A 14,683-nucleotide genomic window follows, 5' to 3' on the forward strand; every position below is an offset into this window, starting at 1 on the left:
CGGATATATCTGTAAGAAACATTAGGTAGTTATAGATGCCTTACCTTACAATTACCCCCAGGCATCAGACTAGGTCTGGAATCTTTTTTCATCAGCAGTACCTCTGTGCGTCGGAAGGTGGCATCGGTCTGCTCCACGTCCGTTGTCGGCATTGTGGTCGCCGGGATGACGTCGTGGCAGCTACTTAGATGCCGACCTTGCACGCTGACGTCAGTTCTGTACACTACTTTCCGTGCCAGAAACGCAGAGCCATGCAAGACACTGACCATTGGTGCACAAAACTAGGGCCCTGAAAGGATGTCATTAACCCTAGAAATCAGTTGGCAGAATGGGGATGGATGGATGGATGGGGCGGTAAAGAATCTATAACTAACTAATGTTTCTTAGCGATTTATTGTTACCGAAGGTAAGTAACTTGTGCTACTGAAAGAAACACGTTAGTTAGAGATTCCTTACCTTAGAATAGATACCCCAGTAACACCAAACCCGGTGGTGGGTCTGCGAACCAAGTTCACACCAGAAAATCCTGGAGAACAGAACGGCCAAAGAAGCAGTCTCTCCGGACTTGGCTTGCCAGGCAGTAGTGTTTGGTGAACGTGTGCAGCGATGCTCACGTGGCTGCCTGCCAGATGTCATTAAGAGGCCCTCCCTTTCCCAAGGCTATAGTGGCTGCCGTCGCCCTGGTGGAGCGAGGACGTAGACTGACTGGAGGCTCCTTTTTAGCTAGAAAGTAACAAGCTTTAATACACAACACAACCCATCGACAAATGGTGCGTTTGTGTACGGCACGATCCTTCTTTGCACCCACGTAATCAACAAAAAGTTGAGCATCCACCTGGAACTGTTTCGTGCAATCCAGATAGAAGGAATGTGCACGTTCTGGGTCCAGACGGTGGAGCCTCTCTTCTTCCTTTGAAGGATGCGAAGGCGAAAAGAAGGTGGGCAAAGTAATGGTCTGCACAATGTTAAGGGCAGTAACCATCTTAGGATGGACGGGTCCGAAGAACCACCTTGTCCGATGAACAGATAGGAAAGGAGGTTTAGAAGAAAGAGCCTGGAGCTCATTCACCCTTCTAGCAGAAGTGATGGCTACCAGGAAAGCAGTTTTACGAGTCAGAAGGCGTAAAGCACAGTTATGCAGAGGCTCAAAGGGAACACACATGAGATAGGTTAGCACAAGGTTCAAGTCCCACTGAGGCATAACGAAGGGGATCGTAGAAAAAAGATGCGCTAAGCCTTTTAGGAAACGGTTAACTACCGGGGAGAAGTCTGATCTGGCAACCGAAGGAAGGCAGAGATGGCTGAAAGATAGCCCTAGATAGTGCCCAGACCAGAGCCCTGCTTGGCTAAAGAGAGCAGAAACAAGAGTACTTCAGAAAGAGGGGCAGAAGGGGGATCCACAACCTTTGCTGTGCACCATGCTACAAACTTTTTCCACCTACAAGCGTATACAGTCTTTGTGGAGGGATGCCTGGGTGCCAAGATTACGTCAGACTTCAGGAGGCAAGTCGAAAGACGTCCACTGCCGCCGCTCAATCTCCATACAAGGAGGTGGAGACTGGATAGGTTCGGGTGGAGGACCGTCCCCTGCTGCTGCGACAGAAGACCCTCCCGAAGAGGCAGTCTGATCGGAGGATCAATGGCCATGTTGAGCAGCTCGGGATACCAGACTCTTCGTGCTCAATCCGGAGCCCCAAGAATTACTTGGGCCCGGTGGTGCCTGATCTTCTTCAGCACTCTGGGCAGAAGTGGTATAGGCGGAAAGGCGTCCAACAGACCGCAACTCCACTCGCGGCGAAGTGTCGCGGAGCGAGTGCCGCCTTGGAAATTCCAACGTGCAGAATTGCTGACATTGCGCGTTCTCTTCGGTGGCAAATAGATCTAACAAAGGCTCTCCCCACTGTTGAAAGAGACCTTGCACCCCCTCCGAGTAAAGACGCCATTCGTGATCCATCAATGCACCTGCGGCTGAGTTCATCTACCCTGGCATTCAAAGAACAGGTCAGGTGTTGAACCACCAAGGAAATGCCCTGGTGTTCCAGTCATGTCCAGAAGAAGCAGAGGGCCTCCTGACATAGGGTCCACCACCCCACCCTCCCTGATTGTTGCAATACCACATGGAGGTGGTGTTGTCCGTGAACACCTGAACTACTCTTCCCCGGACAGAGGGAAGGAATGCCTTCAGTGCAAGAAGAATCACCCAGAGCTCCAGAAGGTTGATGTGAAGCCTGGAGTCCGCCGGATACCAGAGGCTTCTGATCTCCGCCTCATCCCAGAAGGGATGCATCTGTCACCACAGTGTGGTCTTGTTAGGGAAGGAAGAGGGATCTGCCATTGACTCAATCGTGGTTCATAAGCTACTGCAGTTGTTGGGCAGTGCCTTCCGAGATCTGGACGCAATCGGACAGATTCCCCAGATGCTGCGCCCACTGGAACTTCAGGTCCCACTGCAGAGCCCACATATGCCACCTGGCATGATTGACTAGCACAATGGAGGAGGCCATGAGGCCCAGCAGCCTCCGGGTCATTCTGACCGAAACCCGGGATAGAGACTGAAAGATCGGAATCATAGACCGAATATCCCATACTCACTGTTCGGGAGGATAGACCCAAAACCGTGTTGTGTCCAGAACCGCTCCGATGAAGAGGAGCTTCTGATAGGAAATCAGGTGACACTTCAGCACATTGAGGGAGAACCCCAGCAAATGCAGGAGGTCAGCCGTAGTCTGGAGGTGGGAGACGACTGCCTGGGGCGAGCCCGCCTTCAACAGCCAGTCGTCGAGATAGGGGAAGACTGAAACCCCTGATCTGCGCAGATGAGGTGCGACCACCGCCATCACTTTCGAGAACACTGGAGGGGCGCTGGTAAGGCCAAAGGGGAGCACGGTAAACTGAAAGTGCTCGTGGCCTACTGTGAACTGTAGGTAACGCCGATGGGCCGGCAGGACGGGGATGTGAAAATAAGCGTCCTGCAAGTCAATTGCTATCATCCAGTCTTGCGGATCGAGGGCAGACAAGACCTGAGCAAGAGTCAACATCCTGAACTTCTACTTCCGGAGGAAGCGAGTGACGTCCCTGAGGTCCAAGATAGGACAGGAACGGGCTCAATGGTTGACTTGGCCAAGAGAGCCGCAACTTCCTGCTAGAGAAGGGCCAGATGATCCACCGACATGCGGTGGTATCAAGGTGGCATGGCTGGAGGGGTAGTCTCGAAGGGGAGGGAGTAGCCGCTTTGGACTATTTGCAAAACCCACCAGTCCAACGTGATGGTGGCCAGTGGGGGAGGTAATGACGAATCCTGCCGCCCACTGGCGTTTGATGGGCCCGAATAGTCGGACTAGGAGGGTTTGGAGGCTGCTGCAGATGGGGGGTTGGTGGACTGGCCCGCTCGCTGGCCCTCAGAACCACGCTAGTGTTTTGCACGTCCCCACCTGTGCGAAGGTTGGGCAACTTGCTGCGGCCTGTGGCCCTGGGTGGGACGCAGCGGGCACCCCTTCCGTAACCACGAAAGGGGCAAAAAGAAGACTGTGCCAGACAGGTGGAGAGGCCCAAGGACTTGGCTGAAGCCTGTGAGTCCTTGAAGCGCTCTAGGGCGTTGTCGGCTTTGTCGCCAAAGAGGCGATGGCCATCAAAGGGCATGTCCATCAAGGTGCTCTGGACATCCCATGAAAAGCCAGTGGACCTCATTCAGGCGTAGCGATGAAGCGCTACCGACGTTGAAATGGTCCTGCCCGGAGAGTCAGTGGTGTCCGGCCCACAACGGATTGTAAACTTTGCTGCATCTCTCCTGGTGGCAACAGCCTGGGAGAGCACTGCCTGGGCCTCCTCCGGACACTGAGGCAGCACTTGCGCCACCATATCCCACACTGAGTGCGAATAACGGCCCAAGAGATGCAGTGTTTACGGACCACAGTCCTAAGCTGGCGGAAAAGAAAATTTTCTTGCCAGGGTTGTCCAGCTGCTCGGATTCCCTTTCCGGTGGAGCGGTAGGGAAGGCGCTTTTGGAGGTGGAAGCTTGAACTACCAAACTCTCAGGGATGGGGTATCGGGGGAGGAAAGCGGGGTGGCCAGGAGCCGGGCGGTTGGCGTCGGGCAATCATCCTGTCCACGGGAGCCCCCGTGATGGGCCTGAATCAAGTGTTCAAAAGGATGTCTTTGAGAGCCTCATTAAACGGCAGCAAGGGCTCCAAAGAGCTTGTAGCCATTTGAAGGACCTCCGCCACTGTAGAAAGCTCAAGGTTGAGAACCTCGGCCGCCCTACGCAACACCACTGCGTATGACGCTCGCTCCTCCGTAGCCACAGTAGGAAGAGACAACATGACAAGGTCAGGAGAGGTGTCAAGACCACTGGCATCCCCCAGTTCCTCTCTCCAGACCTGCTCAGTGTCTAACTGGTCAGTAAAAGGGTCACCTGACCCCTCCCAGTCCTCCTCCTCTGGGTGTCATTGTCGTTTGAAAGGGACCCCAGGACTGAACAGGGGCACAAAAACCTCACCTGGCGCCGGATCCGTGTCCACGTCCGGATGGAGGCCAGGTCATTGCTGACAGGGGAGCTGAACGTGGAAGTGGTACCGTGAGGATCCAGGCCTGGATCCAAGGGGAGCCTCCGGCACTGGGGCCGGAGCCGCTGGCTGCGAAGACTGAGGTCCTCCAACCGAGTCCACGGGGCACGAAGGTGCGCCGGCGGGGCCAGTCAGCCCAAAGATGGCATGCATCACCTGGTAGAACGTACGAAGCTGGATGGGGGTCCCTCCGGGTCCAGGAAAGGGAGGGAAACAGTTAACCCTTCGAGCTCCGCAAACGGAGCGACACCACCCGCGTGCCTCGTCGGATTGGCCAAGCAACGAGGAGAAGTCAAAGAGGGATGATGTTTCTTCGACTTCTTATGCTTTGACTTACCCGACCCCGAGTGCTAAGGCTTCTATGATTTTGAACCGGAATGGTGATGTCTCTGCGACTGGTTCCTTGACCTTCCTCTCGACCGGGACCTCGAATGGCGCAGAGCTGACTGTCGGTGTTTAAGCAGCTTTCGGGACCGCTCCCGCAAAGCCTCGGGGACATCGACCGACAGTCGGAGCACAACTTGGGTCCGTGGTCGCGCTCCACGTAAAAGAGGGGCACACGGTGCGGATCCATCACCGACATCAGTCGGTTACAGGAACTGCAGGCCTTGAAACCGGGCATCCCTGGTGCACCTGTTTGGAGTCGAAGAATCGAAACAAGAAGTCGACAAAAGTGGAGAAAAAGTTTGTCAAAATATGACTGAGGTACCGCTCCTCCCGGATCTGCGTTGGCTGGCGCAGAAAAAGAAAGAACGGACGTCAGCGCACGAGGCCAGTGTCTAAGTAGCTGCCGCGATGTCATCCCGACAACAGACTCAGCCGACCGATGCCACCTTCTGACGTGCAGAGGTACTGCTGACGAAAAAACTTTCCGGATCCATGCTGACGCCTGGGGGTAGTTTTAAAGTAAGGAATGAATAACTAACGTGTTTCTTTCAGGTAGATAGTACAAATTCAATAGATCCATAATTGGCAATACATTGATGGATTGACTAGACATGGGCACTTCATGTACCACTGAATTTGCATTGTGAATATTTAAGAAAACCTAGACCTTGTGGATTCATTCACATATCTACAGTAGAGGATTCTTACATAATCACACATGGAACAGGATTCTGAACATTTAACCGAATAATAAATGAAACAAGCACCAAAAGAGAGGTTTAGAACCACTAGGACCAGATTTGAAATCATAATACATGCAATCTACATAAAACATTCAAGGTGGGCATACTTTCTGATAGACTCATTTTGGCTGGAGGTGGCAGGCTGCTCAGGATCCAGCATGACAAGCCGAGTAGGAAAAGAACAGCCATCACCTAAACTATGTAAGGAAACAGATTAAAGAAAATAGTTTTAGTGTGAATAGTTTTAAAAATGTTTTATTAGTTTATTTTTTTGTTTCTAAAACAAAGTAACGATGCAAAACAACACAATATAGCCATAAAGGTTAATTTTTTGAAATATGTTAACTGATTTTTCACTTTTGTTGTAGCGCAACAAACCATCCAAGAAAAATATTGTGTAGTGGAAACAATTCACTCATTAAACATGCACTTACATCATATTGAAGGCCCAAAGACCATTCTGCATTCTTAATTCAATTCCATTGCGTGCAGTAAGTCACAGTTCTACATAATCTCATGACTCACACCCATGGTCACACTGGAGAGTACCATTTGGGCTGTGTGTAGTGCCAACATATCAATTCATTCAATACATTGCTTGGAAGTACTGGGCCTCTAATGTACTCTTCTTTGTAACTCCACTTGCCACTCTAGAAATGTAATCGGGCTAAAGTTGTCCCACTACTAAACTACCTGGTCAATGTTCAGCATTTGCAGGATCCTCGATGTCTAGTACCTAGGAGAAATCAGTGAGTTCTTTAAAGCATTGATGCTCACTCTACTAGATCTTCAGTAAGTTTATCACCCTTCCTTACTGCCTTCATCAAGCTCCTATCCACTGTGGCCCATTATATAATATCTCTAGTCCAAGTGTGAGGTTTTGATGCCTGTGGGCTCAGCTAATGTATGGTGCTTCTTTGTTTGGCCAGTACCGTACCTAGTGTTGCACACCTATTCTTTAACGGCCTTTCATCTTGTTTGGAGTTAGTCATGACAGTTTCTGCATGAAAGTTGGGAGTTCCCAATGATTGGTTGCAATTTCCTCACCACGTGACCAATGATTTTGCACATGAGGGCAATGTGATGCAATGTTGGGAGAAATTGCTTCAGAATCTCAACACCACAGACAAATGGAGGAATGTTCCGGATAACTTTTCCTCTGATTTAGCAACATGAGTTAGGCTTAATGAACATAGTTAAATTGAACCAGTTTAAACCATGTATTAATAGATCTTTCTTTTACTTAGTTATACGCCTTATTCCATTCTTGTTCCATAGGCATATTCTAACAGTCCAAAACCCACCTCTTTGTTGCCTCAGTAGCACAACCTCCCCCAGTTCTGACAAAGAACTCAATAGGGATTAGCCCTCAATCAAAAGGTTGCTGCTGCTTCTGTGTTCTAATATATTGAAAAATACTATCAAAAATGTCCCATGTATAGTACAGGTTCCCACAGGTCAGCTACTCCATAGCAGCACATCTTTAGGACCTACCAGTTGGAGCTGGACGTCCTTTCTGTAAAATACTGCATACTCATTCCATGCCCCCAACACTTTTTCAAACTATCCACGGCTCCCACAGCTGCTGTAGGTTTCACTTTATTTACTGCTCTAAATCAGTTTAGGTTTCTATATCAGGAATCACTTACAGAGGCCTCTGGATTGCCCCAATTTTGAACAGGGTTCAATTTATAATGGAAAAGCAGTGTAAATGAGAGAAGAGAGCTGAAGGAAAACACAGATTTATATAGAAAACAAACTTTTAAAAATAAATAACTGGTTTCAAACTGCAAATATCAGGTTTATAAAAAGAATGGCTTTGTTTAATGTGCTTTAAAACAATAACCTACAATGTGTTAGTGTAATTCTTTTACACTTCATGTTCTACAAGGGTAAATGCGTGGCTGCTGAATGCAACAATAAAGTCACTAGGGCAAAATTAATACCTTGGGTAGGCTTACACACCAGTGTGCTCAGATGTGATCCTTCCTCTCACAGTTACAAGGAGCACGTACGCAAAGACAGGCAGCTGTACGATGCATTTATTTAAAGTGATACGATTAATAAACACAATTTGGGTTGATGAACTACTGCTTCACACGGAGTTGCTGTTGGTACAACTGGCAGGAACATAGGCCTCTTTCAACACTGCATGATCCAGTAGTGGGTGGATTCCTAACCCTGGCACATCAATCCTGCGAAGTAGGTGAAAAGGATGTTGTTTAGAGGGTTGGAGATTGAGTTAAATTGGGCTCTGACTGAGCTTCAAGGTCCCATATAGTGGCTCACCTTAAAATCTCTGCAAGAGACCTTTTACAAGAAGAAGACACTGTAACGTGCATCTAACTGAGAAACAGTCATTGCACTGTGTGCACAGACGCAACAAACCCTACTGAAGTATCAAGTAGACAAGTGCTGTTCTTAGAATTGTTGGTCATTTTAGGGCCTGAAATTAACAAAGGATCATCTCTACCACCTATCAAATAGCCAATAGGGGATGAGAAAAGAATCAGAATAAAAAATTCTAGTCCTGTCATCAAGAAGTAGATGGAAGAGGGGGGCGTGGCCAAGATGGCAGCAGAGTAGCACTGTTTCTTTTGGGGCTCCGGTAGGAGAGGCCATCATAAGGCGTCAATTTGCAGCTTTGAGACCCGAGAGGCAGCTACATAGAGGTCTCAGGGTGTCCTTGAACAACAGAGTACTGTGCAGACCCGAGGGCGACTTCTAGTTCCCGCTGTACCGACCCAGGTGCTGCGAGCGGCAGCGGAGACTGGGATAGCGCGGTGACTGCAGCACTCACTGATATTGGAGCCTCAGCGATACCAGGAGGTGAGGCGGCAGAGCGGAGAAGTGCCTGTCTTGGCTGGAGAGCAGCCCTGCATGGAGCAGAGGGGAGGCCTTTTCGGGGCCCAGGACCACGGGGTGGCGGCTTCAGGAGAGGCCCAGAGGCAGAGCTGAGAAACTGCAGTGTGACCTCCTGGGATTCCAGAAGAGAAGGGGCAGGCAAGGATACTTCCCCAGACCTAGAACTTAGGATTTTGAGGCCTCGTTATCGGCAACTACCATCACTACCATTGGTGCCATAGTGGCTGGGGCCAGGACCGGAGGCAGTGTCTGGGGCAGGGTTGAGGCGGCCACGAAGAGCCGCACACAGAAGGTGGGCGCCTAATCAGCACTGCATAGAGCAGTTGGCGCCGAAGGGGCTGCCGCCGGCTTGTCAGCGGGGGAAAAGGCACATCGGGGCGCAAGGGAAACGGAGGAGCAGCGGTGAGTGGCGCGAGGAAGAGACTTTGCGGGACTCTGACTAGAGTCGGCCCCCCAAGTAAACTCAGAGGCCCAAGAGACTAGGGTGCAACATTGGAGTGGATCCCTGGCCCAGAACTCTGCAGGTGCCTTAGCGTGTGGGATGTACATAACTACATTTGCCCCAAAAGCGGACTACGCCTAGAATCCCGGCCTCACACTAGCTCATACTGGAAGGCCCGGTCGGGCCTTGACTCCCTCCAGCAGACAGGCCGGCCAGGCGGGACACTGTGAGCGAGTAACCAAATGACAGCCCCATGCTGCCACTGCTGAGAGGGGTCCTGTGTCAGGGCCAGGGGTGCATCTTCCCAAGGCGGTGTGAGGGATCCTGGAGTGCAGCCGCAGTGGAATCTGCACTCAACTGATGGAACGGCCATTGTGACTGCTGCGACTAGGCCCAGACCTACTGTACCAGACGTAATAGCCCAGGGGGGTAACATCGACTCTTGGCGGTGGGAGGATCGATGGGGGTCGAAGAGCTCCAAAGGCGGGTGACCATGGGCGGTCCCTACACGCACCTTTTGGCGAGGGGTCATTGTGCTCAGCGATCGAAGCCTCAAGACCACTGCCCAGTAGGAGACTGGTGGGTAACTGGTCCCGATCTGAAGTTAAGCCGGGTCCACGGGTCTGCACAACACGAGACCACTGCATTGACTACACCACGGTCCAAGAAGGAAGCATCAATTAAAGATCTGCTTCAGAAGCCGGGTGCAAAGAAAACAGTGGGGTTGGGACCCGAGCAACAGTTGACCCAGCCGGTCGAGAAGGAGATGGATCTGGAAGCGGGGCGATTAGAGGACCCGAGCCCGAGGTGCTTTATGGAGAAGCTATTTAGCTCACTCAGGAATAGTTTCGCAAGCCTGCGGCAAGATGTGGCCTCCGATATTAAACAACTGCAAACGGAGCTCCAAGAAGTGGGAGACTGGTGGACTCCCTGGAACGCAACGGGGACCACAGGGAGGAAGAAATCACTGAACAACCCCGGGAACTTGTAGATCTGTCTGAACGGAATGAGGAGCTCGATCTCAAACTAGAAGTAGATGGAAGAAAGAGGAAACGTGAGCAATATATTACTAAAGTCAAATGGGCTTTTAAAAAAAAGGGGGGATTGGGTGGATAGTCTTCATAACATTTATCTTTCTTTCGGATAATGAGAAATCTATTTAATAAGTGAGGGGAAACTAGGTGTTTATGGAAAAACATTTCTAATGGATCAATAGACAAATTCTTCAGAAGTAAATGCAGAAACCAAATTAAAATTCCAAAGTTTTACTAACATGCTGCCTGCTTGATACTTTAAATAAGGAACGGGATAAAGAAAGATTGGAAACGGTATAGGAGTGGTCACCAAACTATTCTGAGCTTACATTCATCAACTGAGGGGGGATAGGATGAGGAACTTCATGAAGAATTTAAGAATTATTTATCCTTTCATAAGATGGGTGCAAATACGCAGGCAGATATCAGGTGATAACACTTGCTGCTTGAATGCTCTTTCATGATCACCTCAAAAAAAGAATTAAATGCTTACTAAAAATAAGTCTGAGTCAATTTTCAAAACATTTAACTGAAAGAAATGCCAAAAGCATGGAGCTTTAATGAGTTTGATGTTGTTCTTGTGATGAGAAGGATGTTTTAATGCTTCTATCATGACCAAGGAGTGGTTCTTATTCATGGGAAACAAGTTAATTCTGCGGCAAGCTAATTCCCACACTGCTGCATTATAAGATTTATGACAGTCTCTTGCAGAGTCCTTTTACAATATGGTGGGTTGGATCCTGAAAGATCTAGATCTTGAATTTTCACCAACATATGAAAAGCTTCCAGTGTTCTGGTACTTGTATGATGCTGGACCAACCATTTGCATTTGAATCTTTATATCAACACACTTTTGGCAAGCGTCTGCCAGAGTACAAAAGAAAAAAGTCTAATCCCTCACGCCCATACGGTTGCCATTTTTATAAGTATTAGAGAGCATGTTTTCTTCACCCCACAAAAGAACAATATTTTTACTCGCACTAAATAAGGTAAGCATATCTGGCACCTCTAAGACTGCTTGTTGTGAAGCCTCCATTGAAATAGCCATCACTAGACTAACAGGACCCTGCTTTTTTTCTTTTTTGTGAACAATTATATCTGCTGCCTTTTCCAACCAACTGCTGGCAGAAGCCATCACACTGCCATTAAAGAATGGCATAATACATAGGATCCCTTCCAGGACAGATTTAGGTCTAGAAATAGCACTGAAAGTGTGGTTCAGGGCCATTGTCAGCAGGTGGTAGTGGTGTTTTGATCCAACTGCATCTCTCAGATAATTACAACACAAGCCACCAATAGGAAGCTGCTTTTCCTTAGTATGGATTCCAGAGTATTGCCCTTAATTAATCTCAAATAATCCCGAAATCTAGGATTGGGACATCTCAAGCTTCCAATACTTCACTCCTTTTTGAACTTCTTTATCATTTGCCTTTTGTCTTGTACACAATATAATGGAAATATCTCCCAAACATATAACAAATACGCTTTCATGACCTGATCTTATGCTAGACCATATATATCCATTGAATGTATACCTTCATCGTAAGCAGTGCATTACATTAAATCTCATCAACCCTCCCCACAGCCCCCCAAAAAGGCTCCATTAGGCTTTTTTGGGTTGACAATTCTCTGCTGCATGCTCTATCCCAGAGAGTGATCTTCTGTGCTAGATTTACTTTCTTCTTATATGGAGAGCTCCCGCTGATTGCATGTCATTCTGTGGATGTTCCACTACTTCGTTGATTAAATTGTTCAATGTTTCTAAATTGTGTGCCACTGTATCAGCCAGACACACCTCCAACAAATCCATAACCCATGCCTGAATTGTGTACTGCTTAAGGGAGAACCAATGTATTGCAATCACTCATTTCTACAGGAGCAACCCAACACTGCAAAACCAGATTGCATTTTTTTCTTCTTGGGTTTACAGCTTATTCTTGGAAGATCGTGTTTGTCAGAGGTCTCTTTTCCAATGTCCAACACAAACCATAAACTGGTCATAACTATCTCCCAATGTTCAATCATGACTCTGCATGTCTAGGTCATGTGCATGAAGGTGGCTTACTGACTTAAGTTTCGGGTTCACTGATGACATACTCTGTTACATCCTATTCAGCCTCATGGGTGTAAGGTATATGTGGTGTAGGAAGTGAAAGTGTGTTTAGTTAAACCTAGCAGTGCTAGCTGCATTATGTACAAAGGTACATGCTCTCTGTCCTCCAGATGTTCAGACAGGTAATTATCCCATGCCTGCAGTGCTTTCAGGGGTATTTTCCTACTGTCATCCTTCAGTGCTGCAAATAATCGAGAGATAAGTCTTTCCCCCGAGCCGGTTACCAATATCACTTCCAACGAGCAAGAGGTGACTGGACTAGTAGTGAAACGAGTCTAAATCTTTTTGACAAATTAGAAAACTAGAGTAACTGAATTGGACCCACTCCAACATTACATCAAACTCCTTGAAAGTTAAGAATGCATAATCAGGGTACAAATCCCCCAGAGTCTGGGAACATTCCTAGCACCATTTGAATATAACCATGTTATGTGTTATATGCCTAAATAGTTGTAGCCACCACCTCTGCAGCGATCTAGAAAATGGTGAACCCCCTAAAATGTATATGACTGCTATTCCCCATGCTGCTTCCACCTGTTGCACAACATGCAGACAACCCTCTGGCTGGTGATTTCTCTTCATTTAATAAATCATGAGTTCATCTACCCAGCCACATCAATAACATCAGGAGGCTGTAGAGTTTGTTTAAGGCCGCCCTGGGAATATGGAACATTGGGTTTTGTAGAGCATTGGAGTGTCTTTGGAGAAACACTATCTTTGCTATGGCTATCCTACCCAATGTGGATACATGCAACCCATTCCAAAACTGAATAGGCAACCTAAGAGTCTGCAGAAACCTCCCCATGTTGCAGTAGTATTGCTTTTCTGCTATCTATCCCCAAATATCTGATCTTGTTCAGTTTCCACCTCCACTTCAGCCCAGAAAGGTCATTCAAGGCCAACCCCACCACAGGGAACAGGTCTATATTGTTCTTATTTATAAATAAGCCAGATGCCCTCCCAAAATATTCTAGTTCTATCAGGAGATGAGGAATTGAGAACAGTGGTGGCCTAAGATACAGCAATGTATCATCCCCTTGCATAGACACTGTATGTACTGTATCCCGTGTTTATGCCACAGGTGTGCAATGATGTGGTCTGTTTTATCACAAGCTGCCCCAAAAACAATGCAAATGGAAGCAGGTACAAGGGACAAAAATGTCCGGTTGCTTTCTTTATGAACCACCAACCTGAGACGAGGCCCCTCTGAATGCAGTTGTGCTGCAAGCTCAGAATAACACAAATTAATGTAGCTAACAAAATTGGGACCAAAAACCATTTTCTCCAAAACCAGCTACATATAAGCCCCAGTCAGGGGTATTGGACACTAAATCTATGCCACGTGTCACAGAACCCCATCCAGATCGGTGTGTGATACTGAGTGCATGACATGATTAAGTCTCCTGAGTTTCATGTATGTTTTTCTATCCTTTTTACCGTCACTGGAGGGCTCTAACCAGTGAACCGCATTTCTTTGGTATACGATTCTTATGTATATCCAGCTAAATTAAAGTCTGAAATCAGCAAGGTACTCAACAAGCACCTTTAGTTAAATCCCTCCAAATCAGAGGTTTTATTTGTCCTAATGGACTAGCGGGTTCATGCTCTGGCCAGTCTCAATGAGTTCATGCCTCACAGCGTCCATGGCAGTAAACAATTTCATGTATTTCCGTTTATTCTGAGATTTCCTTGTGCCCAACAGCACTGGTGAAGGCTAACCAGGGCTACTTCAATGCCTTTCCCTTACTGGAGTAATAACCAATCCAGTTACTTCCTTCAGTGCTTATTTTTTTTTAAAAAGTGCTATACTTGAGCCTTCCAAGTAAAGCTATGATTCATCTCTAAAGAAATCAAAACCTGACAGCAAAACTACTGCTTAGTTTGACCAAATTCAATCACATTTCATTTTCATTAAGGAGCAAGAGAGGGGTAGGCACACACTATTAGGGATATCCGTGAAACCATTTCTCCCCCAATTCATGTTGGTGTCGAAATCCAGCAGTGATCCAGGAGTACAGACTCTCATGGAGCACTGAAGTGACAGAGTGGGAGCTATGGAGGGCAGACCCTGGCCACTGTGCCATGAGTGGCAGTGGCGAGCGTGGTTCAGCGGTGCAGCTCAGGTGACCACTGCATAGCTGCACCTCCTCCAGCAGCAATCACAGAGGGGGGGGGGGGGGGAGAGACAGAATAGCAGAATAAAGGGTTTCCAAGCAGGATGATATTAACATTTTTAAGTGGCAAACAACAAACCTCTTCAGCTGATACATTTCATATCAACAGGCCATCAAATAAGAGTTAAGAAAAAAGCTGATACAAAAGCAACATTGAATCTTTAATAAGTATAGTTACCTTGTGAAAATTGGGATTATCCAATACTTTACTTCATCTCCAAATACTTGTTTCAAATTTTTGCGGAACCCGAGAGAGAAACCATTTTTGTCAGGGCCATTTCGAAATGATGGTGCACGGAATGCCTCTGTGGAGAGCACAAAGCTGCTATTAACAAACAATATACAATGCAGTAACATTTATTG

The 14,683-nt window shown here is 47.7% G+C and overlaps 1 protein-coding gene across 1 annotated transcript in view; it reads right to left on the reverse strand.

The window, feature by feature from the left end:
- Positions 1 to 14,683, reverse strand: part of ZDHHC20 (zDHHC palmitoyltransferase 20) — a 195,384-nt gene that overhangs the window by 20,447 nt on the left and 160,254 nt on the right. The window contains exons 9-10 of the mRNA XM_078657089.1: positions 14,499 to 14,625; positions 5,800 to 5,889 (exon numbers count right to left, since the gene is read on the reverse strand). Coding sequence (XP_078513215.1) covers positions 5,800 to 5,889; positions 14,499 to 14,625 — 217 coding nt within the window. The remainder of the gene's footprint in view (positions 1 to 5,799; positions 5,890 to 14,498; positions 14,626 to 14,683) is intronic.

Source organism: Lissotriton helveticus, chromosome 8, assembly GCF_964261635.1.
Source record: "Lissotriton helveticus chromosome 8, aLisHel1.1, whole genome shotgun sequence".
In the NCBI taxonomy this organism is placed as follows: domain Eukaryota; kingdom Metazoa; phylum Chordata; class Amphibia; order Caudata; family Salamandridae; genus Lissotriton; species Lissotriton helveticus.